We start from the raw sequence: 26285 nt of genomic DNA, 5'->3' as shown, positions 1-26285 counted from the left end.
TTAGATAGCTATATTTGTGTGATCTTCATAAAGATTTTAATAGGTGGTGCATATAGTTCAGGATGGGCAACGAATACAGTCAGGAGCCGGAAATGAACAGACAAGAAACTTTACGACACGAAAGAACGGATCCAAGATTGTACTCCAATATGGCTTATAACCAAGGTGTCGAGGGTCGAATGATGGACAAACCAAAAACCTTTTCTACATTCCAACAGAAACCGAGCCCGAACATTCCTTCATCACATATGAAATCAACAAGTCAAAATCAAAAGCGACCAGCTGTTCCAAATAAAGTGGTTGTTCCGTCTACAAGCACTGATGGTCTGCGTATGGATGAAGTTGTTTGGAGTAACCCAGTATCGTCAATTCAGCATCCAAGCGTTAAACCGATAAACACAAACATGAAATCAAAGGTTAATGTACCCAATACGAGCCAAAAGGCTAGGAACAAATCACCCAATCAACCTGTTATATTACATGGTAAATCTACTGAGGAAACGACGCTTCGGAGTATTTCTTCGGCCGCAAAACGGAATCAAGATAAAGTTATTAAAGAAAAAATAAACACGGAAAAAACTAATAGATTTGGCACAATGTCAACTCGAACTGGAGACTCTAAAAATAATTTAGATAATAAAGCTAATATGACATCACGGATCGACATAACTGACCCAAACAAAACCGCTCACCAAACCCCGAAACCAAAAGCGACCGATAATATCGTCGGGTATTCTCCACCAATTAAGAAAGAACAACATAAGTATAATGACTCTGTTACAATGGACGCAAAACTGGATGCAAAATCTCATAACGCCAAGACTAAGCCAACACCACCACCTAGAAAGTTTGAAGATCCTTTCATGAATGATTCCAAGGTAATATTTTTACTGATAGGTCCATAGAAATTAGAACATAAACGAGTTGAATATTGCAAATACCGGTGGTCTCATTCCTGATATTTGTATGGATTTAGTATGGGTTAAATTAACTGTGAACAAGACTGCAGAAAAGCAGTCACTCATGATTAGAGGATGGGCTACGCTTCTGTAATACCGAAATTTTTCTGGCTCGACATACCCTAAAGAATTTTATGATGGATACCCCTGTGATAATTTTTCGGCGCTCCAGAAGTGTGTATACCAATATGTAGGTAACTAATTTCGTAGTACATTTACATCAAGTTGTCTGAAAGAACTGATCCCTATTAGCAGGGGCTATATTCATATGGCTAACACAGACAGTCCCCGAACTCGTAATGGAACTAAAATAAGGAAAAGCGGAATAAAATCATGGCCTAGCCCTAACCTAGTACACACACTACGGGAGTACCAATTTTACTTGTTAAGATTATGTCCAACGCTAACCAATAGGCCACCTTCTCCAGTAGTAATGGTATTAAACATTTGTTCATCAACATCATTCAATGAATAATAATATTAATCGCGCACGAAAACGCGACAAAATACATAAAAAAAAATAAAAGTCAATTTTTATAACTCGATATTTTAAAAGTAGTACCAAACTATGGCGCCATTAACCGGAGAGATACATAGTTTGTCAAAACAAATGTAACCAACCAGCAAGATCCGGATTAAGTAGCAAAAGTAGATTTGACTATACAAGTTTTTTTCACATGAATACTTTATCATGTAACTGAAGATCTTCCAATATTTTCGCGAGATGATAAATTAGAAACCACAATTCTAAAAATGAAAAACAAAAAGTGATCTATTTTCTTAAAATAACAATTTCAAAGCACCCCGTTTTACATTTTATACCTTGAACTAAATTATTCATAAATTTTCATAAACACGACAGAAGGTGTTAAGTCGCAGCGGTTTGCATTATTTTAACGAAATCCCGAATATCCTCCGTCACACATTCCCGCAATATTTAGCCGAATGCAGTAAATTATTCTCTTATCACTTTTCAGATTTTAAAATCTTTATTTTGGTACATTTTTCCCTCATCACTTTTTAAAGTTTAAAATCTTTATTTTAGACCCGCGAAAGTAACTGAATTTGACTTTTTGGCCCTTTCGCACGTTTTAAGCTCAATTAGCTGATTTTGATATCAGATTTATATCACAACAATGAATCATGTGAGGTCGATGTGCGGTTTTCGGCAACCCAGTCGCATCTCACATGAATTCCAATTTGAAAGGTTGAAATGTAATTTTATCGCTTATTTGGTATGGTGGTGCAGACATTTAAACTGAAAACATGATTTATGCTAGCATTATTTGTTAAAAGGGAACTTCAACAAACTATATTGACAACGCATTTTAAAAATATCAAGTAAAAATCATATGCCCCTGTGTAATACACTGGACGGCATATATGCCAAACGGCGAAAATTCTGGTCCTATCAAAAACACAGTATAGCTCCATTCATGCTTGCTTGCGTAGGTAAGGTGTGCAACACTGTCAACAGATATCGAATAGTGATACATATTTATAATGTAATTCACCATTTAATGCGGTTTATATTCGATAAACCACGCGCCCTTATCCCAATGATTATACCTATACGGACAAATGGTCAATTTTGTCAAGGATCGAATAAAATTAATTGAATTGAAAAGCAGTATGTAAGCAACGTTTCAATGGCTGCTATTCTCTGTTATGTATTTTGAATAATATGAGTATTCTAACGGTATATGTTCATTAAAATCGATAAACCGGTACAATGCTATCGAACAATCGATTTATTTCATATGGTACATTGCAGGTTAAGGTTTGATGTTTACTGATGAGTGTTCATGTTTAGATTGCGTCTTTCTACCCTGAAATTTCAGGAAAGTTAGAAGTGTAGATGGCCAATGAAATAGCTGGGAAACATATGATTTTCTAAGATTCACAGTAGTAGTTATTATTTATGAATTTTTCATCTTGAAAATGCAACGTAGGATTGATTTGTGATGTTATTAAGCGGAGAAGAAGTTAATATTTGAAGATGATCGAGAGTCTTAGTGAGGTCAACATGGCAGAAAGTCATTATTTTGATAACGTGCAACACGATTCAATTTTAGGCTGCGGCAATGATAAGCGTTGCTCTTTAAATTAACCGTTTTTTTTTCTGGTTAGGCATAACTTACCCCATATTTATTGCACCATTGTGTGACGATAGGAATTGGTGAACCGCTGAACTGTCAGTCTCTTATACCCGCGATAGAACGACGCCAAGTGCAAAGGAAACGCTGAATGTTGGTGAAGTCACATCAAGTTACAATAGTAACGTTGCTTTATAAGTAATGGTGTTATTGATTATTCACATTGCTTATCAACAGCGTGCAATCTTCGCTATTTACGATCGATATTATTTCCCTTCGTTCCGTCAAGTTCCACAAGATTCACGCCACAAAAATTACCATTATTTAGATGTTATAGAAAAAAAAAAATGATCGGAATCTCTACAGTCTACATGTAAAATTAACTATAAGTCACGATCAACTTTTTGGGATCAGTTAAATATAAGTAAATTATGTTAACCTCATGCTCCAACAGCCCACATTTTATATCGACTTTTGACGCAGCTATTTATAGAGCACATATGGGATAGCAAAATAAGTATTCCCGACCTCACTTCTCCATTTGTTTGATTAAAAAGTTTAAATGCATTATTGGTCACCGTGGGCGCATATGGCTTCATTGGAGTGAAGTAAATCGTCGATTGATTTTATTAACGGACCCGAGGTTCTGTTGAAGCGCACCTCAGCGGAATACGCAAGGAAACGACTTGAATAACTTAAGATTTATTTCAATGTGAGATGGAAAATAGTTTGTGTAATGTATTCATCTCGCTTACTTGCTTGTTCCCAGTGTGGTTGTAATATGAAAGATCGCCTGCTCGAATTCAACGAGAACGTTGAGATGGCTGATGCGACGCAATTTTTAAATATGAAATATGGTGTATATATTATGTATATGTAAAGCTTCTAGAACTAAGGCAAGGATAGTTCGTTTTTTCAGAAAAAGATGACTTCATTTATTTAATTGAATTAGTAAAGAATGAGAAAAAGTCAATTTTAATCAGCTTCAAGAAGCAATTTATATATCTATATAATATATATATATATAGTATTTGTGAACCTCATTCCACAGAATTATACATAAATTTAATACGCTTGTAGGAATATATTAATTGAGCAAATGGTTAGATAAGATATATATGAAATTCAAAATCAGCTTAAATAGCGGAATAAGAGGTGGATAACAGTAGAAGTTCTCTTCGTAAAACATATGTCGTTAAATCGATGATAGCAGTATTCTTCCATGCGACTGCTAACGGTAAAATCTAAGATCTGTTCTTTTCACCGCGTATATATGAATATTTCATAAAACAACCTTCCCTGAGACAGCCAACCTAATCAATATAATTATGTGTTTCCAGTAAGAATTGCGTACAAATTGTACTATAGTCCATGCGTTAAATTCTGATGCTAGTGATGATAATGATCGGAGTATAGTTCGTTAAAGGTGCAGAACAGATCGGATAAGATTTGCTATATATGCCTGTAGAGCTACCTGCCATAATGGTAAGATATAGTGGTTTGTATGTGGTATGTTTGAACATAACTGTGCTTTTTACATGATATACCCAATCAGGTATGTGATATATTGTTGGATGTATACTTGACTAAGGTGACTCGAAATAGATGAACATTCTCTGATTGTGATGTTATTTCATCAAATTTTTATATTGCTGAATTATCTTCTCGAATGTTTATTGACAATGATCTCTACTTCTCAAGATGACGTCAATAAACCAAATATAACTATGAATCTCAGAGAAACTGTAACCGAATATCCATCGCCATTCCTATCTTGCTCCTGTATTTGTGTATCGGTCATACTTCTGTCCTCACGATACAACAACCTAGCAATATTTAGCCGAATGCAAGATAAAATATACGTTACTTTAATTATTTCAGGATTCAGGAAAAGAATTGTTTCCCGCTCCATCCGGCTTCGATGAGTTATCTGGTTTGGATCTTAGTCATCTAAGTGCAGAAGAACGAATGGTGATATTACAAGTTGCAGCAAGAGCAAAGCAGATTGAACAAGTTGAACAACAAAAGATTAGGTGAGTTTAGCTTGAAGTTGCTCTTTTGAGTAGTCTCAGGTTGCCCAATCAAATATTGTTAAGAAAATGACATTAAAACATTGTGGTCGGAAGCTGATGTGTGACTGCAAACGGGGCTGGTACGGCATCCATTACAGGTGCGGTGAAGTTACCCCACTCTCATGATGAATTAGCGAGCCATTAATCGAAGTGCAACACAGCATCTTTCAAAACTTTTCATGGGCGGTGAGTGTTGCCATGAAACCGGGAGTTCATTTGCCAGACACTAGAACGAAATAAAAGGCTGACCAATTTCACTTTTTAATGACTGTAAACGACGACACATAGTTCAGCAAAAAAGAGGCGCGTTGGATACCTCGTCATGTTTTCGGATGTTAAGTTGTTGCAAATCATTGTTAAGATACTTTGCAAATTTAAGTGTTAGTTTAGTGTTATTTTCAGTCATGCGGTTTAAAACTTATTACGCATAATGATTAGAAATCCGCAAATTAAATGCTTATTACGCTTAATGATCAGAAGTCCGCAAATCAAATGATAAATAGTAATTGTATTTACTAATCCAAAAAAATGCTAGAGAATTGAGTTGGGTGCAAGGGCACTATAGGCCAGATCAGGACGGTGATCTTGATATATCAGCTCAAATCGTTGAGCCCTTTAAGATTGATTAATGGTACTGTCATGTTTTTTCCTGTTAGTCAAAGCCTTCAAAGATTATTTTGCAAGTCCGAACTTATGTACTATCTTTAGTGTAATCTGACGTAATTTTCTGAACATCGACCAAATGACCCCATTTACGTATTCCAAGCATCCTGAATTATTTATTTATTTTGTGCTATACAAATCATCACAAAACGTAAGAGTTTTGCAATCATATATAAATTTGATAATGACACAATAGCTTTATTTTTTTAATGTCTAAGTAAGAATCTTGCATGCGATGAAAGAATAATTATTTGAATAATACTTGGAATAATTATCTGAAATTACATCATAAGCGTAAAGACATAACGAATGTATAACGTTTTATAAGATAAACGATTTGCTAATTCGACCGATGCCTATGTACGTGCTCGGAATGTTATTATTCAATATAAGATGGGGTCCACCAAATAGGTATATATACATAATGAGACTCACTAGACTAGAGCCATGACGCCGTGTATGGAATAACTGAGGATGTCTCCTATTTATGGTTTGACCAGAGTCTCCAATTCCAACGCACTATGAGTTTAATTATATAAACCCTATGTCCGTGTCTCGTTTATAACTACAAATATCATTGGTTTCCATTTTGAAAAAAAAAGTAAAAGAGGATCTGATTTGATTCCAGGAATATCGAAGATCAACTTGCTCATTACTCTCAAAACGCAAGAGATAACGTTGCCAAGCCATCTCCACCTACCCCGAAGAAGAAGATTACGTCAACACTAAAAACGAAAGAAACAAATGAAGCGCTCAAAATTAATGATGTTCAAGTAAAGACTGAAAAAATTTCCAAAGGTGGTATCCGTTTAGGTATCAATCTTCAATAAAATCATATGATTGATTCGTAATGATGAAATGTATTTCAGGTACAGTGAAAGAATCTATTACCAGAAAAAACGAGAGTCACAAGATAGAAGGAATTACAAAGGCTACTACAGTCGTCCAAAAAAAGGGTGATTTTATCAGAAATATGCTTTTAAATTGGCTTACGAATTATGTCAATAAATGACCACTCTTAACTGTATTTCACCTTTTTCTATCATCCTGCAGGTGCGTCAGTCAACAAACCGACTATTAGATCTGCTAATGAACCATACGCACACAAAAAACAAATTCTGTGCTATCTGTGTTCATCAGTGCTAATTGCTTCTACTCAGCCTACCAGCGATAAAACAATTCGAAGAGACTTACAGCACGCGACATCTCAAGATGTACCGAAGACCAAAGGTGGAGGCTCAACAGACGCGCGTCGTCTGTCAAAGGGCGGGAAATCCGATACAGAGGTAGAAAGCCTGCTACCGGTAGTCTGCTCATCCTGTGGTCACACGGTGTGTGTCAAATGCTCTGTAAAATCTACACTCTTGGCAAAGGTTAGTATTGTTAATAATATTAATATTCAATTTGAAAATTGTGGTATGATCAGTTTTCATATTTTTATGTAATTTTGCCATTAACGTGCTGCTGACCAACAAAAAAAAAACTGCTGATTGTATGAATCCCAGGATGCTACAAAGACTAAGGAAATCCAATTATGTACAATCCTAACAATTACATGCGATATTAAAAACCTATCGCACCAAAAATAAATTTTGAACAAATATTTAGTTTATAGTGTACGTGCAGGCTATCGGATAGACAAGCATAATCTTCATTTTATATGTAAATATGAATGATTTTAAATGAAATGAAAAATATTTATTTACGCAATTAAACGATCAAAAGCATGACTAATTTTCTAATAATAAAAATGAACAGAAAAGCAATGCTCAAACATATGGACACGAAGACCAAAACGAAGTAGTACGGTTTGGTAATCTTTCATGGTATCGATACGGTACCATAGTCTTCCCAACTACGACTGACCACCAAATCGCAACGATCGCTAACGCTGAAAGGTCATAAGTTGCGCAATTTTTAACTTTGATGACGTCTTCACTAACTAATTCCACAGAGCCCACAGAAATTTTTGAAAATGAATAAAAGTAATAGCATTCTGGCGCAGCAACAATCGTTAACCACTGAAGATTTCAAAGCAATTGGTCTAGTAATTAAGAGAAAAGCGATTTTTTCATAACAACAACAAAAAGAATTCTAACAACAACCACATGATACAAAATGATCTGGAGGTTCCATGATCCATTTCGTGTCCAAAAACAAAAATAATGCTAGCCATAAGCAGCCTTAACGCAAAAGCGGTCAAAGTCAATGATTTCATTATCTTTGTTTTCTGGTTGTGCAATTCGAATATTTTCGACGAAAATTTTGTGGCATTTTTAATGTTTGAATAGTCGAAGTTATGAGGAACGACTATCTGGCCTTAAGCAGCCATGCATGCTATAACGGAGATTTTTGGTAATTCGCAACCACATGGGAGTGCTTTTTAAATGCGTGATCGATACGGGATTTCGGTGCAGCTATATCCTTGCCAATTCTAAACAACGCGGAACCGGGAACGAAATGTCAGTTCTGTTATCGGTTTTCGCAGATTAGTGTTCTGCTGAAGTGCGCCTGTACGAACGATATAGTTATGGAAACATAGAGAATGCTTCTGAATTAGTGGTTTGCCTAAATATTGTTTGAATTATTTAGGAGGTATGTTTACGACAAGCATAAATCCATTTTTTTTTACAGACTTGTTTACTAGGCTGTATTTTAATGTAATTTCGTATGTTTTTTGTTTACGCCAGAACGGTATTTTGTGTGCGTTATGCGCTAAGCAAAGAGAACTAGTTGCCAGATCCAATCTGTGGTTGAAGTCAGCGAGAAAGAGTCAGTTGTACAGAAGTCAAAGTGCGGACACATCATTGGTATGAAAGACTAAATATTGTATTGTTTTAGACATTTCTCGTTTTCTCGTACGTGATATATATATTTGAACGAGATCTTGCAGTTACTGTATGTTTGTTTTTCAGTGCATGGGGCGATTGCTAACCTCAAATGACATAGCCTCGTAATATCATTGTTCATTAGTTCTAACAGCTCAAGTAATGATCGTTCAGAAGGAGTACTGCTGTACGACATCTGAAATCGATATAACATTGAATAATGCATGCTGTTTTACATGCATGATCAGATTTTGCGAAGTAGTTTCGAAGGGCCGTACATATTCGTCCAGTCATCTTCATCAGTGTCTATTTTATGAATTTCCATACGGTTACATTTTGAAAGGATTCATGTATAAGATATTACAAGCCCATTTTTGAAAGAGAATATTTTCAAACCACGTCTAAGTGGAACCTGAAATCAAGTTGAAGTTTACGTGCGAATGTTCCACAAACTACACATGGTTTTCTGTAGTCGAGTTTAGTGTGTTGTGGACGCGTGCTTTTGCATACGCATTTACCACCCAGTTATTAATGCTCTCTGTCCTCAACAAACATCCATTGTTAGTTCTATATACGTTATTTATTTACTCATGTCTGTGAAGGATTCTAATATTATCTTCTCCATATAAAAAATAACGCGAAACAGAGAAAATCAAGTATTATCATTTGAATGTAAAAATATAAGTGCGATAGTCTGCAGTCTAGACTCGGGCAAAAATGAATATCTATCATATTCACAACGCTGTGACGAATATCGATTTTTCCGTCTGAATTGTTTTACGGATATAATTTGACACAATTCCGAAAGAAATTGCATGTTTGTTTTAGAAAAAAATAGCGTAACCAAATTTTAGTAGAAAACAATGTTCAGATTTTACCAAACAGAAGCTTTGTTCCCAGTGATCTGAATACGCCTTGCAGGCTCTTTTAGGTGAATAAAGCGCCTCGGCAATACACCAGTGTGAATATGGACTTCATTCTATCTTGTCTTAATATTAAGAATCCTACAGCTAGTGCGTCGCCTAAGGAAAACACCAAGTGGGATAAATTACCTTGGCATCGAAGATCATATTCAGATAGCGGAAGGAAGAATTTTGGTGGACCAGAACAAGGAAGAAAAACGATACTAGAAGGTAAAGCCTTGACTTTTCCTCCTTTATTATACACGGAGTTACCTTTACGGATTTGACTTGATTCAGAAACGCCAGAAGAAGGAAAATCAAAATCAAGTCCTGTTGCTGGAGCCCAAACTAGAAGAAGTTCTTGGGTTCTTTCATCCAGAAGAAGTTCTGCAAATGCAACTCTTAATTTTCACCATTCACCCGCCAGTTCATTAAGTTCAAGCAGTTCAAGTAAGAATAATTTTGATATTTTATAATTTTTACTTTCAGCTTGTATATGAAGGGACATCTGTCAAAATACATTCTGCTATATAATATTGCCTGGCACAAATTTCATTTTATCCGTGTATAATTGAATTAATTTTAACTTGGTGAAAGCATGTAGTACGAACTCTTTCGCATCTCAGGTTCCAAAACTACTTCAAATGTCTATCAATTAAATGGGGGTTACGTGGAATCTATTTTACCATTATCTTTTGGCGTCTGTTCGTAGTCATTAAAAGCCATATATATATTATATTGGTAAATCTGATCCGTATTGGGTAAGTGTATATACAGACTCTTGTATAATTAATGACTGTTATAATACATAACGCACATGGCAATAATCAATTTTTCACAGTCGCAATGATATCAGCGATAAGGGATAGTCGAGAGTCGCGTACTATGTAAAATCATTGCAGCCATTTCTAGTGTATATTTACGTATGGATGTGACCAAATGAAGTATTTATTGCAGGCATTAGATCGTCAATAGGAGCTTCCCGTTCCAGCTCAGTTCGGAAATCGGCACTTTCGCCTGAGCCTGTTTCAACAGATTCTTCCGATACTAGTGGGAAACAACGATCTCCACAAAAAGATAATGTGCGAGTGTATCCGAAAAATAAATCTCCATCCCGTCCAAGTATATCATCCGTTCTAGTGAAACAATTATCAGAAGACGAAGAAGTTAAAAAGAAAATGAGGAACGCCGAACGAAAAAGCCCTTCGAAGAAAGCAAATAACCAACTGAATAACGAAAAGAATAAAATAAAAGAAAATGAACGGGAAATGGATCAAAACAAAGAACAAGAATGGAAATACGCATCTGCAGTCAAAAGTGGTAAAGTTACTGCAAATCGTGAACCAAACGATCTCAAAATGTTGAACGATAAAACACATTCCAAACCAGCTAATGATAGCAGCAAGCACAATAGTTCTTCAACAGCATTCCATGCTAAGAATCAAAACAAAGAAAGTGAGAAAAACACGAAAGAATCGACGATCAGACCAAGTCAAACGAAAGTAGTACCACATTCACAAATGTTGCCGCCTAATAAACCAGTTCCTGCTCACCGATCAGTGACCGATAAAGATTATCAAATAAAAGTTGATAATAATGATAATAAAAATATTTTAAACAACAAATTAATATCAGATAAGCAAACACCATTACCTGATAAGAGTGGACCTATTGTTTATGATATTCAAAAAGGAAAAACAAAGACTGGACTGACGGAAGTTGGACCTGGAACAAATCGTCAAGTTCGGGAGTATAAACCCGAAACCACAAACGAGAAAACCGGAGCAGATAAACGGATAAACGAGGTTAGTGAGTCAAATTAATAAAAAGGGAAAGCTATTGGAAACTTATTAGGTATGACACATCAAACATGGCATACAAGCAGAATCAATTCCAAGTTAGCGTTATCGCCAAATCAAGAAAATTTATATATATTGTTTATTGACATATATATTGAATGTTATATATTGAATATCTTTTATCTTATTCTGAAGGGTTTAGTTAATCCTCGAAAAAAAACATTTTTACAAATATATCCCACCTCGAAAAAACACAACCGTGATACAAAATGCGAAGTTTAATATGTCACCCCAAACAATTGCTTTCCAATTTGCCGAGTTTTATTCACTTTATTTAATTTTAATATTTCGAATCATCAAGTCTTCATATTTGCGCAAATTCGTTCAGCCAAAGGTCTACAACAAAAGCCAAAATGTTACGCCCTCGAGCCAAGCAGTAATTCAACACCCTGCAAAATCTGCGGCTAACCAGAGCAAAGAGACAACGCCATGTGCTAAACCAAGGACTTCTGGTGCGAATGCATCGGATAAAACTAAGCAGGTAAACATTCTAGCGAACATTCTAGATCTGATATAGGCAAACTACGGCCCGCGGGCCAAATCCGGCCCGTTGGGTAAATCAATCTGGCCTGCTCGATGCTGCCACAACCAACCTAAACTCAAATTTTGATGTTTTAGCTAAAAATAGCTCAATCAAATTGTTGAGATTGTGATTAAATTTAGTTTTGGCACGAGGCTTATTTTTTCCACGTTTGCTTTTGTAACACTGTAATATTGTTCATAAAATGTAAATTTTTACTTCACACCTATATGGCCCGCCAGTATAGGTCGGCAAATTTTTTTTTGGCTCGTGGTCCAATAACCCTGTCTAGCTAGAACATACCGAAAACTCACCTACGAGGGCACCACAGTTTAAAATAGATTTTAGTGTATAATAACATTAAATGTTCCCTTTTCTGTAGCCTGTTGAACAAAAGAAGCCTCAAACGGACAAGATCACCTCGACAACTTTGACACCAACTGCAGGAGCTATTGCAAAAAGTGAGCTTTTTATAAATTAAACATGTCATTGTTGGTGTTAGTAATTTTATGCTATTAGAATCGTATTTGAATAGGCGGAATAAGTGTCGTATAGCATAAATTTTGACTTTTTGAATTTTGACTTTTTAATTAAATTTCCGGTACGTAATGCTCATGAATGAATATGTGTTTAAACATATATGTCTGCCTCAACCTAAATCAGCCTCAACTTAAAACAGGGCCGGTGATGATCATTCACTAATGAAGCAAATCAACTTGTGTTCACGTATTAATATGAGAGAAGTAAACATGTGGACTGTTTTCTTAAATTGTTGTTCTTGTTGGGTTTGTTGCTTTCCTCCGCATCTTATGTACAAATCAATTCCAAATTTCCAGCAGTTGAAGAGGAAATCTTTTTTATTTCATTTTTTTTCTGATTCCTACAGGTCCCAATATTTCATCCCAAATTTTGAAGTTTTTTTTTTTAAATTCACGGGTGCTCTTTATATGACATTTGGCGCATACATACATATGACGTTTAGTATCAATATTTTAAGATTTGGCTGGAATTGCTATTGTTATTGGCATCCACATATTTGAGCATTGTTCTCTTATTATTCACAGGTTCAAAACCTCCACCACAAGTTCCTCCGAGACAAAGTTCTTTGTCCGATTTAACGTCTAAGAAAACGACAAACAAGAAAATATTTGATGACGACGAACCAAAAGTTTTGAAAGAAGAAGAATTGGATGGTTCGGATTCGTTCTTTTTAGCTGTTGGTAACTCTGGACTGAAAGGGGTAAACAACGTACCTAGATCATCAGGTAATTGATTAAAAATGTGCTTTTTTAATTTTTTTGTCAGAGTAGTTAGATATTAGATATTGAAGAGGTAGGATGTCGAGTTTTGCTTAGAGCAGATTTCAATTCAAATTCACATTTTTAAATTTTAATTCACAAGGCTGTTCATAAAGTCTTGTTACAATCAAAATCTTGTTCTGAAGTCAGTTCTTAATATATTATAATCAGGTTTGTTGTATTATAATCTGTGTTTATTTGAGTTCATTTAATGCACATTTAGTTGCCCACTATTAGTTGCACGAAACACATTAAAGTTTTTATACCTAATTTAATTTCAAGATTTTATGAACGCCCTTTGTATCCATTTTCCGAATATTTTAAATTCATAGCAATTATTTCAATGGGTGCTTTTGAGGTTGCTCTCTCTCTCAGCTTTAAAAACCGCAAGCGAGCTGTGCGGCCTTACACGGTAACTTTGATAAAGCCACCGGTGCAGCTAGACTGACAGTACTCTATCAGTCCGTTAGAATGGGATTAGCTAAATTGGATCCATCCTCTACTTAGATATCTCTTTTATTCATTACTGTGAGAAAGAAATGTTATACACAATAGAGAATATGGTCATAGTTTAGAAAAAGTTCGTTTTAATTAAATTTGCTTTGGAAACGCGAAAGGCGCAATATATTTATACACCATTGGAGAATATGTCTCTTTGCCAGCGAACAGGTTTATTGTAATAATATAAGTTGAAATTCGTTTTTCCATAAATGAATCATGAAAAATTTGCTTCTTCAAGTTAAACGATTTTAATTTAAATTTTGGACCGCATACCCATTTTAGTTCTTTACCCTTTGGCTAATTTTTAACCCAGAAACGATATATTGTATCTTAATATCAGCATGGAATTTCTCTATTAGTTTTATTATTTTATTGCCGTTCACAAGACAGCATGTCCATATGGGTTTTCTGATTCAAATGATTGAACTTCAGTAGATCAATACATATCAATGAAAGATAATCGAGTCGCGCCTTAATTTAAAAGCAGGAATCTGTAAGCGAATTAGACGAATCGATAGAAAGAGTGAAGAGAGGATTCATTTTCTTTAGCGATTCAACTTTCATCAGATTACCGTCCGAAAATCTCAAAAACGCTTTTCTCACTCAAAATCAAACAAAGTATAGCTAACTTAACATTCGTGTCCAAGGCAGATTACTATTGCTGGGCATTTTTGAATATACCGGATGATTTCAAAATCGAATTGAATATTTTTTTCGAATCGAATCTCGAATACTCATTGAAGATATTTAACTCGATGGTATTTAATACCACGAATATATTCAAATTTAATATATAAACGACATAATGGTGTGTTGTCACTCGCAATAAGAAATATATATGTTTCATTAGTAACTCATTCAGGTATAAAAGAGTCATATCATATGTCAGAATTGCTTTTAAAAATATAGTCTCACAGTAAAAATTGCGTGATTCACCTCGAAACAAGATGGCGACGATTCGAAATTTTTGTCTGAGTCGGTTCGAATAATTTACTATTAGATTCGAATATTCGATTTGAAATGCCCAGTCATACAGATAACACATATTTTACTATTGGATGATCTGGTATACTTTGTTGGGGTGTTTATTTCGTGCAATATTATTGTTGTAAGGTGAAGTAATACAGGGTGGACATCCAAAAAAAAGGAATTCATAATTTTTTTCAATTACTTGTACGAAAACAAAGAAAATGTAATGTTTGGATTATATTTTAATACAAAGTAAGTAAAGCAATATACACAAAAAACGACTCATATTACCGGGTCCGGTTCAACAAATGTTCTGACTCCAACTCCAACACGCAACTCTAAGAAAACCAAAGTTTAACAACAAAAACTGTGGCTTATGGACATGGACGTGCCAAACTTTTCTGCTGCCCGGGGCGAGTTTCTGATAATGATGCCCCTTCCCCTAACTTTAAAAATAATTCGAGAGATTACCATTATTAATAGATGTATTTATACATGATGATGAATGAATTTAAAAGTCAAGTAAGAGTCAAATGTTCTTATTATAAATTAAATTATCCTACAGCTTGGATTTGCTGTCCGTGGCGGCTGCCCCTACGGCCTTTCCTAGACACACCCCTGCGTATGCAAGACTCTCCGGATTTTGAAAATATTAATAAAAACATGCTAAATTTCCGACTCTTACTCCACAACCACAACCACAACATTTTATTTATTAGAAAGAATAGGAAGAACTCATAGAATTACGTAATTTATTGCGTATATAACCTTATATAATATAAATCTCGTTTATGATTACCAAACCAAACTATTTGCAAATCGAATTTCTCGCCCTAATAATATTTAAGTATTCTTGAACAGAAGTAAATTCTGTCACTCTTCCACGTCTGGTCATTAATTATTCAAGTGCTATTGAAAAGCCGTAAAATACTAATGAATTTCGTCGTACTTGAACCACACTGACATACCAAAATATCTTTGGATCAGGTGTAGTTTTTGTATAAACCACAATATGTTGGAAATGCTTAGAAAATTCAGTGTTATTATAAACCGAGTCATATTAAAGAATTTTGTATCAGTGTCAGTGCAGCAGAGCGATCGATCTTGTTCCATAAATGTATCCAATTTTTGTCTAAAAATTCCGACATGCGAAGAGAGAGAGATGATGTAATTTGATTTTGTGATAACGTAGGTTTTGTGCCTCTATGCCATGGTATAGTCTTTGAATAACTACTATAATATATATATATATATATAATAGCTTGGTTGAAACAGGATATCTATAGAACATTTTCGGCGAATAAAAAGTCGAGTTTTATTTTTGGTAATTTATATTTTTGTGCACTATTTATCGTGTGTAACTTAACATAAGACATACAGTATAAAAGACAATAGATAATAGATGTCTCAATTACTCCTATAGGTGTTTTCGTATACGAAAATCTGAACACTTGAACTCCGGTTCGTGTATAATTGTACCAAAAAGTTTGAGTAAACTAGGACGCTTTAAACGAAATTTATGTTCCCTCCCAAATATTTCTGTTTTTCGCCATCCTGTAGTATGTATATATATAAGCACTTTAAAAGAACACTGTTCTTCGATATTCTTTGTATTGGCAAACGATTGCTTGTTAGTTAGAAATGCAAACAGTAACGTAGCAATCTATTATCAAATAAAAATAGTTTTATTTCTACAATTTTGTTTAGATACTGTTTCAGATCTTCATGCGCCGCATAATTCACTTTTTCATCGCCTTGATTTCAACTCTGGGTATAGTAGTTTTGAATTGGACGAAAATGACACTGAAGGCGATTTTGATCATCTTTTATCAAGACATTGCATCAGCGATCATAGGAATGGTACAGGTATGTGTAAAATTTGCATGGGTATAATGAATGAAAACTTTAATAATACTTTATCTAATAATAATAATAAAATGTGATGGTGATAATGTACTGCAGTGTACATAATTGTTGCATCGGAGCTGTTTTGATTCCAAGTAAGCATTCATCTATATTTAGGAATAAAGTTGTAGGAATAATTTCCTTGAGCGGAGAATACAGTTCATAAACTGTGCTATCAGTTGGGGTTATGCGAGACTTACTATAGTTTTCTTGCCTTTGCGCTAGTAAATTCGAATGCGTATAATGCAACGACAAGAATAAAGATGGTTATTCTATTTGATTCAAGAGTCTGTGCACTGACGCAAATGTATTCTGTTTCGTTTGGTCTAGGACTGACTTCTTATTTCAGCTTTGATAAAAAAAGCGATAAAACATGCACATAAATAATGGTTTTCAATTGTTAAATTTGTTGTCTTCTATTGTCCAATAAAGAGCATTAAACTAGGGAATTTCCAAGAACGATAGAGAAGTCACGTAAAAATGCCAATGCATACCGTTGCATACCAGTTTCCCCAGGGCAAGAACCCGAAACCCCAACTAGAGAAGGAGTACTAATAAAAGAATGAAAAACGATCACTGACACGTTAGGCTTAACAGATATATATGTGATGTGAATTAACAGCACAGTGATGAAACTAAATTGATAAGTAGATACGCTTAGATAGTTTGATTTTTTTCACCACACCAAGTAGATTTTTAACCTTTCAGAATTACCTATTTTACAGGTTTAAAAGAAGATCCGATTTTAAACGATGCAATTCATTCCGACGTGGCAAAACCATCGCATCAACACGGACAAATTCGAGGTGGTAAAAATATCAAGCAAGAACAGAAACATGAAATCAAGAAAAAAAACGAACAAAGGGAAGAAAACAATATAGGTTGGTTAAATTTACTTTCATCATTTAGATATTTTGATAATTTAACAATGATACTCCTCGAATGATACTTCTGTCCTATTCGAGAACCTTGTCAATATGAATTGTAAGAATTACCGTACGCCTATCATATTCAGGAAAACATAAACCTGGCAATTTGGATACGGATATGAAGAATCAAACCAAACAGCAAGTTGTCAACAACCAAAATAATCAATCTTCAAAGTTGCCGAAAACGGAAACGAAAAATTATGACACAAAAAATGAAAATATATCGGTGAAACCAAAAATTAGAAGTAACACCAAGAACGCGGACAAACCACAAAGATCGCAGAGAAACGATGGTGGACATATGGACAAGCACAAAGCACTTTCTCAGAAAGATAACATCGCGGAATCGACGATACACAAGGATGACATAAAGAAGATTCATGGACCAGAAAATCTCAGTAAAGCGCATGATGATACATCATATGGAGCAAATTCTAGCAAAGATGCGGACATATACGCCGCAAACCAGAATCTAATTCGCAAATCCGCTTTGGGAAACAAATTTCCACGTATGCCTTTACCTTCTACTACCTGCAGTTCAGCATTTACGAGAACATCTAGTAGCATTAGTTCTTCTCAACCAACGACTAGTCTTCGAGACTGGAAAATTGATGAGTCAAAACTAGATGATCTAGATACAAATTTGCAACATTTTGAGGAAACTGTAGCCAACATGACCTTACTGTCTGGCAACACATCACCGTCTTCTAAAATTGATTCTGACGATGAAGAAGAAATGCTAAGATCCGCTACAATGTCCATGCCCACGTTTCCAAAAGGTATGTTAGGGGCAAAAGGATTTTCTGATCCATATTACGGTACGGATAATGACGACGAAATATCGTCTTATATGGGAGGCGAAACCTCGCGCCCAAAACCTAAAAAATTAGCGAATATGTTTATGAGACGCACTACATCGACTGATAGTTTTGAAGAGCTCCTGAAACAATCTGGTAATGCGCCTCGAGCTACCCATCGTGGCTCTTTGCCTGGGAAATCGGGCGGCAATAAATCGCGGGTTACTGCTAATGATAGAAGGAGATCGTCAAAAAATTCGTCTTTACCATCGGGTTTGTACGATCTTACTCAAGAATCAGATACTGAATCTTCGCCTAAAAGATCATCATCGTTTTCACCAAGTAAAAATCCGAACACACTTCATATACGACAGCACGGAGACGATTCATGGGACAGACGTCATTCTTTACCTGCGCCTGCTGACATTCCTACAGTACGCACGACATTTTCCGACCCTTCTGATTTACGATTACCACCGAAAACCGCGTCAATGGGTAGCTCTGACTCGAGACCGTCTATATTAGTATTAGGACCCAGTCTAGAATCTCCAAATGAAAAAGAAAAGTCAGAATTTGCGATACATGGCGGTTGTCATACGTATGATAGAGGTGCAAATAACATACAAAAGAAGACCATGGTGTCTTCCTTGAGTGGTGATTTTGATAAAACAAAGCGATCTAGTACCATGTTTCTAGGATCGCAATGTTCGTCTTTAGGGGGAGTAGGCATGATTGCAGATGGATTTGCAAGATGTTTTTCTTGTGGTACCTTGTCTACTCAAGCAATATCAGAGTCGACTTCCATGAACGTACAGACTAATGTTGTGCCCGGAATCCGCGGTTCGTCTCCAACAAAAATGACTCCACGCGAACGCATTCGATCTGTTGATTCATCGACACAAGTTTCACCCACGGATGAATTGTTTCCTTCCGAACGATTTGCTCAAGAAGGATTATCACTAGCAGATTTACGAAAAATTAAATCTCTTATAGAAGCTTTGAATGATAAAAGCGACTTAGATGATCTACATATATCAAGACAAATAACAAAACCACTATCACATCTTAAAGAAAAAGTTATAACAAAAAGTCCGACACGCCGGCCCGTTACTATCTACAAAGACGCTTCCATTATGGCTTCAGGCCAAGAGAGTCAAATTTATCCTAGCGACCGTATTATGTACCCCAGGTTATGGAGATCGCATTCTAACATACCGACGCCTACGTATACTTCCAATCAAGGATTTTTTGAATCTGATTCCCAAATAAATCGCGAATCATCAGCTTGTCAAACAGAATCAAATGGATATAACGTATTACACCCGAATTTTATTGAAAATCGAGCGCCTCCTAGCCTTCTCTCAGACGACGTAAGAGCGTATTCTTCACACGGGGTTGCATCACCCTATGCTTCTCATGGATATCAACATGCTCCATTAGGTGGCGGTTTTGGTCAGCCATACCCAAGCCAGAGCTTGTCCGGATATCATCAAGGTAATTTTGTACCAGGAAATTACGGGCTAGTACAAAGACCTGATTATCAGGAAAGAAGGATGTATTCAGACCAAGCATCGTACACCCATATGCAGCAACAACAGCCGCCTTTTTATCATTCAACAGTGCCGGAATATAACATACCAAGACAAAGAGATATCAGTTCGTACTCTGTCTCACAATATCAACAACCAGTATCAAATTTCTTCCAACCAGGACAGTCAACACACTCTATTCATAGTCAATATTCAGATGTAAATTTACGTGCTGGTGGATATTCCGACAGAGAATCATACTACGGCGATACCGAGGAACGATATCCACAACCAGTCACTACACAACCAAAAGGCCGTTGGACACAACGTGAAGAATACGACACACTCGGCGACAACGATCATACTAGCGATCTTGGTGAAACGGTAAATCGTTCAAGAGCAAATAAAACATATCGAAGTATGCGATCACGCGATCCATCTCCCGCTCGCGAAATTCCACCATCTAATGATATTCACGATGAAATTGACGATGGATCATCAACCATAAAACCTGATCATTCAGGAATCAATGGATTACGGAAATGCGCATCTGTGCCTACTGTTTTCCGTGCGACGCAGGATTCTGCCATTTTGTCAAAAGACATTCCTCCATCACGGAAAAGTCGTCCTGCACCGCGAAAGATTGCAGAAGAAGCTTCAGATTTTTACGAAACTGAAGCCTCGGGCGCAGAAGACATAGCAGAACCACATCGCTCACGAGAACGAAGAAGACGCCATCAATATAGTCGTGAGAATAGTTATCCGTCTGATTATGAAGATGACGATCACGAATACTGCAAACAAGACGTGGATATTGCCTATCCAGACTCCCCATACGATGATCATTATCAAGCACCACGTAGAAGATCAAGTCACCATTACGGCGATAGATTTATGGTTGATTATGAAATGAGGCAAGCGCAATCAAATCGATCTCATCGACACCAACCTCCACATTATTCTGACCACCACTCCTCGAGACGAAAACCTCATGCTCCACGTTCTTATTCAAGGCATTCGGATAGAGATATACTTTCTCGTCGACATTATGGGGGTCATAGTTCAAAGTCATCACGTCCTGGTTTTTCTAGATCATATTCTATAAGTTCGCAAGAGTTTTCAAGAGGAATGTCTCACTCATCGTCAAGAAGAAGTCTTCCGCAACCGCCAGAAGATGATGAATATAGTTGGAGATATGAAAGCGTGAAAAGACAGAGCAAAATTAATCCTGAACGAACTATGGCTAACAGACAACGTCAGTATTTCTTATTGCATTTTTAACTTTTACTTTCATTTACTCAATATTTAGGAATTTTCTGAAAGGTCATATTACTTTACAACAAATAACTTACTGTCGAGTCACAAAAAATTAATTTTACAATTTACTCTGACTCCGGATTGAAAATATTCTGGATCCAATTTCACAAATCCGGATAAAACAAACTTTGATTCTAACTCCCGACTCCGGGTCGTGAAAAATATTAACTCCGTCTCCAAACTCGGACAAAATAAATTTGATAAACAAACATTTTGGCGTACGTAAGCCTTCTTTAACAGTCCGTTAAAAACATTTAGTACACGTGATGCTCCTTAAGATTTTGCATAATTTAGAATTTTACCACCACTGAGAATCTGCTCCGACTTTCGAGATTCAGAATATCAACTCCGATTCCCGACACTGGGACGTTTGAAAATCAATTAAATACAAGACTCTGACTCCACTTCCCTTATAACAGGCCATTAATCGTGCCTTGATATTTTGATATTAACACGGCCTAGTGAAAAAAAATCTGCTGAGCAGTTGAATATAACATAATAACTTATACAAATCAAAGATAAAACATTAACATTCAAATTTTTAACTGATTCTTGTTTCATATTTAATTCAATTCTTCAAATAAAAATTGCTAAATTTCATACTAAATTTTCTTCATTGTTATAATTTTTTTTTTTCAAATTGAAATTGATTTTAAGAAAGAGCAGATGAACACGTACAAATGGAAGTAAGCAGACTTCAACAAACAATGGAAGATTTGGATCAAGAAGAAAGAGAGTTAGATCTTAGATTAAAGGTATGGCAATGCGTTTAAGTTATTTATTTAAATAATAGAGTTGGGCAACGGTGAATTCACTAATATATGTCAGTAATTTTGTATTTTTATATTTGAAATACATTTCCCGAATTATACACCAAACTCCGACCTGAATAGGAATAAATTATCTTGCTTTTGATTAATTCCCAACGTTCGTTTATCTATTGGAAAAATTGTTACATGGCGCCTATATATCATAACATACAAAAAACATCTACAGTTTATATTGAGGATATGATCCGAAACTGGCGAGTTGACGATGAACTGTAAATTTTGTTGTGTGTTTTGTAAATTTTTCATTCTTGTTCATTTATCAAATATTTGATCTGTTACAGTATTTAGAAATTGGACGTAGTCGCCGTCCTTCGATGACGTCATTATCATTGCACGAGGATTTGCGTCACAATGGAGGACAAAGCATGGATAATATGCGTGATCACGTTATGACCTCATCATCATTTCGTCATAACTCCAGGCAAAGGTTCCAGGAATAAGTGTAAATCATTTGTGTCATATTCACATGATGTTTTGTTATGTGTAAATTCCTGCCATCACGTGAGTCACGTGATATTGTGTATCATTCTTGAAAGTGATCACGTGAGACACGTGATATTTTGTGCCATCACAAACGCGGAATCACGTGAGACACGTGAATGTAGGATTTCATTAAATTCAATACTGGTTAAGATTTCAGAAGATGCAGTTATGCATTACAATGCAGATAGCTTAGTGTTGTAAAAACTTTTATGTAAAATCGCTATTGTGGGTAGTCTTAAAATTAAGTCGACACTGTTATACCTTGGAATTTTTCATCCCGCTATAGGTCATGTACATTGTATAACATCCACTTTTGTAATACTTTGTAACACGAATTTGCATTTCTAACGGCTCCAAATCATTGCTTATTAATTTTTGGAAATAAAAATATTTCCAACGTTTTTTATATGCAGAAACGAATCTCCAGGCCGCGACTCCTCATATTCTCTTTACCGCAACACGGCAACCCCATTAAATACAGCAACAGACAATGACTTAAGTTTAATGAATAGAAGTGCCCAACACAAACAACATTTTTCTAATACATCCAACCCTATGGCCTCAAATGAAAACAATCAAGACGTTCTCAAAGAAATCCAACATGTAACAAAAAGAAACTATGAAATCATCGATGACGTCACCCAAATCGAAGCTAGGGGATTTCAGCCTCTAACTAACACAACTTCGGACGATGATGATGGCGTTGAAAATAGCCATCGTCGAAAGTCCGACAGACGGACAAATAGTAATGAAACAACCCGACAAAGTTTGAACCAGCAGCTTCCAAATGCAAATGGCGAACGATACCGTCAACACAGAAGTAACAACGGCGGTAATAGTGCTTCCCAATTTTCGAACGGTAATGTGCAGAGACACCACAATGAAGGGAGAAATGAAGGATTATCGAATCACAGACTCAGTCGTGGGGAAAGTGACGCCTCAAGTACCACCGATCCGCTTCCAGAAGACGACAAAATCCCGCCTTTTTCGTTCAGTGGAAAATATTTTCCCGCCTTTTATGCCCGACAAGGTCAATATACCCATCCAGCCAGCAGCCGTTTTACAGATTCATCTTCCCCTCTTGATATTATAAATTATCACGGTGACAAGGAAAATGTAAATCCATATAATAACAATAAAAAGAACGGAAAAAATAATTATAAAACTATGACTGATAAAGTTAACTACGAGATTCAACAAAGATTCACAGGGAAACAAGAAAAATTTTACTTGAACAGCGAAGATCATCAATCGGAAAATGGTGAGCATTTTCCCTTGCTTGAGTTCGATTTTGACAGGTAGATTTTCTATGCACGCCCAATATAAATTTTCATCGTTTTCATAAAAATAATTGATAAATTCATGGCTTCTGGCTTCATGGCTTTCGTGTAAAGACTCGTTTTTTTACAATGTTTCAAGTGTCTCTAGGCTGAATAAAAATAGGAGGCTAATATTAGTTCCAAGATCTGGGCGAAGTTAAGTCGTCAAAGAATAATAAAAATATACCTAATTTCTGAATCTTCTCGGAGATTCGACTTGCTGATCTCCCCACTAATGCTCAACAGCAAAGTGGGTGTTCTTTCCCAAATACTAATACACTACCGTGTTAGGCCAAAATTAATTGTGGCTAAAATCCAGGTTCTGAGTATGCTGAATTGGTCACTAAAACCAACGATGATAAGCTACTTAGCAGCTTTATCGAAATTGGTCAGAGGGACAAAGAATCAGAATCGGATCCTATCTGGATCCGGAGAAATGAAGTAGTTTCTGAAGCAGCACCTGGGAATAACCAAAATGCTGTTGGTGTCGATGAGTCAATTCAAGAGCAGCGAAGAGATGATCAAGGAGAGGATTTCCGAACTGTCGTGTCTGATAGCGAGGGTGGGTGTCAAATAATAAAATGGGGATGATATGTTGAATTTTTTTAGGTTCGTCCGGCACTGTTTTTTAATTTGATGTTATGTTTCTTTTGGTGGTGTTATGAAGCTGGCAGTGTTGTAATTTTTTACTGGTGTTAACGCTGTTTGTTGTATTTTCACACTCGGGCTGTGACGAAGGCTGGGTAGTAATTTCGTATACGGGATTTTTTACTTTTCTCATTTTAAATAAGCATTCTCATGCAATTTAACGAGTAGTCTTGCAAAGGACGAAGTTCCTATGGTCAAATTTTGATTTTTAAGTTGAGAGCTGGAGTTGAGTCAAAATTTGCCTCAATCTGAGGTCGGTAACCGGAGTCGAAATATTTGTCTACCAGGAGTCGAAGCCGCCGGAGTGTATTTTCGAATGGCGCAAAGTCCGGAGTCGGTACTTTTTCCTCGGGTATAAAGTCATATTCACAACAATCATAATCCGAATTTCAGACTATAATTAAATTGGAGTCGATATTTTAAGATAAAAAAGAATGACGTGTAAGCCATCGCCCAAGTTGTCGGAATTTAATTATACGAGATTTAGCTCGGAAATCGGAGTCGATTAATCCGGAATACAAAACATTCTGAATCTGGTAGAATTATTACCCCATTCGCATTTTATGATGAATAACGCCACAAGATCGTTTTTTTTTGCTTGTACTCTTATAAATGCAAACTGGTTTTTGTTTGATCATAATAATTTCTTTAATTTTCAGCGTATCATTTGAGCAAAGAAACAACTGATTGGTTTGATAAACCTTCGGAACGCGAACGTGCAAGAAGGAGGGATAAAGATTTATGAAGCAATTCCGAATGAAGCAACTAGCAATAGAACTTTCTCCTAAAAATGGTACAGGGTTACTTGTATTGAGAACCTTTGTCGCAGTCCAAGCATAACATAAATTGACAATTGATCATATAATTTGAACTTGTTGAATACGTATCTGTGATTTAATATCCGAACGCATAAATTAAAACGTAATAAGTAATTCTTGGTAAATATGGCTGATATGGAGTCAGAAACCCAGTTTGGTACGGTATACCGTTTGAAAAAAGACTATATATATACAAAAGAAGATTTGGGATGTCACAGTGGCTATAACGAAACTCGAATTCAAGTGCTTGATATAAACGTATCTATGAGGAACATATTCATATTTGACTACTGTTTTTGACATTTTATTTTATAATACTTCACATATTCTCTACCTGTTGTAAATTAAACAAATATCATGGCATTGCCGCTCGGCATCATTTATCAACTTCCAACTTAAACCTATATTTCTTGTATATTTGTCTTTATACTGTAGAGCATAAATATATTATTTGTTGTATATTATTGATCACTGCATTTAAATCGTATCATCATTCAATCTTATACGCAAAATACATCTATTGATATTTACGGAATAACAAACTTCTCCATAATGATTCTCTTTTGAGTGTGATTAACCTTAGCAGGATAAAACTGACAGTTTGATTTCTGCTTCAAGCTATACGTTATTTGGTGTTGCCGCATCCATGTTTTGACAACATCTCGCGAACGCTCCTACTGTTGAAAGATATAATTGCTGGAAACGCCTCGTTTCCGTTTGAATCATCTGTGAAACCATTGCCAATTAGTTTGGGTGATTTTGTCAAATAAATGAGATAGGTATGTTGCATTTTGACATACATAGGTGAAGCAGTTCAATTACACATGCACACTACATTTAAGCAGTATTTTCTTCTGTTGAGCATATCCTCTGCTGTGTTAATGAGTGACATCATATCTCCCAGAGCAGAAGTTCAATGTGTTCCGAACCAAGCAAAGTCCGGAGTCGGTACTTTTTCCTCGGGTCTAAAGTCATATTCACAAAGATCATAATCCGAATTTCAGACTTTCTAAACTCGGATATTGGAGTCGATATTTTAAAAT

At 35.9% G+C, this 26285-nt stretch overlaps 1 protein-coding gene across 5 annotated transcripts; it reads left to right on the top strand.

Moving 5' to 3' along the window:
* The first annotated feature begins 778 nt into the window (after nt 1-778).
* Nucleotides 779-26285, top strand: LOC120339386 (uncharacterized). 5 transcript variants are annotated; one of them, XM_078116353.1, is made up of 20 exons: nt 779-878; nt 4937-5088; nt 6419-6588; nt 6660-6746; nt 6844-7163; nt 8481-8600; nt 9619-9751; nt 9818-9970; nt 10478-11325; nt 11708-11860; nt 12282-12360; nt 12964-13164; nt 16375-16533; nt 17298-17453; nt 17588-21082; nt 21802-21899; nt 22256-22401; nt 22871-23718; nt 24096-24385; nt 25084-26285. In XM_078116353.1, the coding sequence occupies exons 1-19, from the start codon at nt 783-785 to the stop codon at nt 24365-24367; spliced, it is 7686 nt and encodes a 2561-aa protein (XP_077972479.1). In that variant the 5' UTR covers nt 779-782; the 3' UTR covers nt 24368-24385; nt 25084-26285. The 5 variants fall into 5 exon arrangements, 4 of the variants coding, with proteins under 4 accessions (XP_077972479.1, XP_039263430.2, XP_039263432.2 ...); XM_039407496.2 differs by having other exon boundaries at nt 24096-24338; nt 25084-26108; XM_039407497.2 differs by lacking the exon at nt 779-878 and adding an exon at nt 4407-4540 and having other exon boundaries at nt 24096-24338; nt 25084-26106.

The sequence above is a fragment of the Styela clava genome, chromosome 9 (genome assembly GCF_964204865.1).
Source record: "Styela clava chromosome 9, kaStyClav1.hap1.2, whole genome shotgun sequence".
NCBI classification, from domain to species: Eukaryota; Metazoa; Chordata; class Ascidiacea; order Stolidobranchia; family Styelidae; genus Styela; species Styela clava.
This window is presented reverse-complemented; position numbering and strand designations above follow the sequence as displayed.

Bases quoted from the DNA above. Each gene is read 5' to 3' on its own strand.
- LOC120339386 (XM_039407496.2), top strand. From the start codon at position 783: ATGGACGCAAAACTGGATGCAAAATCTCATAACGCCAAGACTAAGCCA. The intron at 12,361-12,963 runs GTGAGCTTTTTA...TATTATTCACAG, and splicing joins TGCAGGAGCTATTGCAAAAA to GTTCAAAACCTCCACCACAA. The intron at 16,534-17,297 runs GTATGTGTAAAA...CCTATTTTACAG, and splicing joins CGATCATAGGAATGGTACAG to GTTTAAAAGAAGATCCGATT.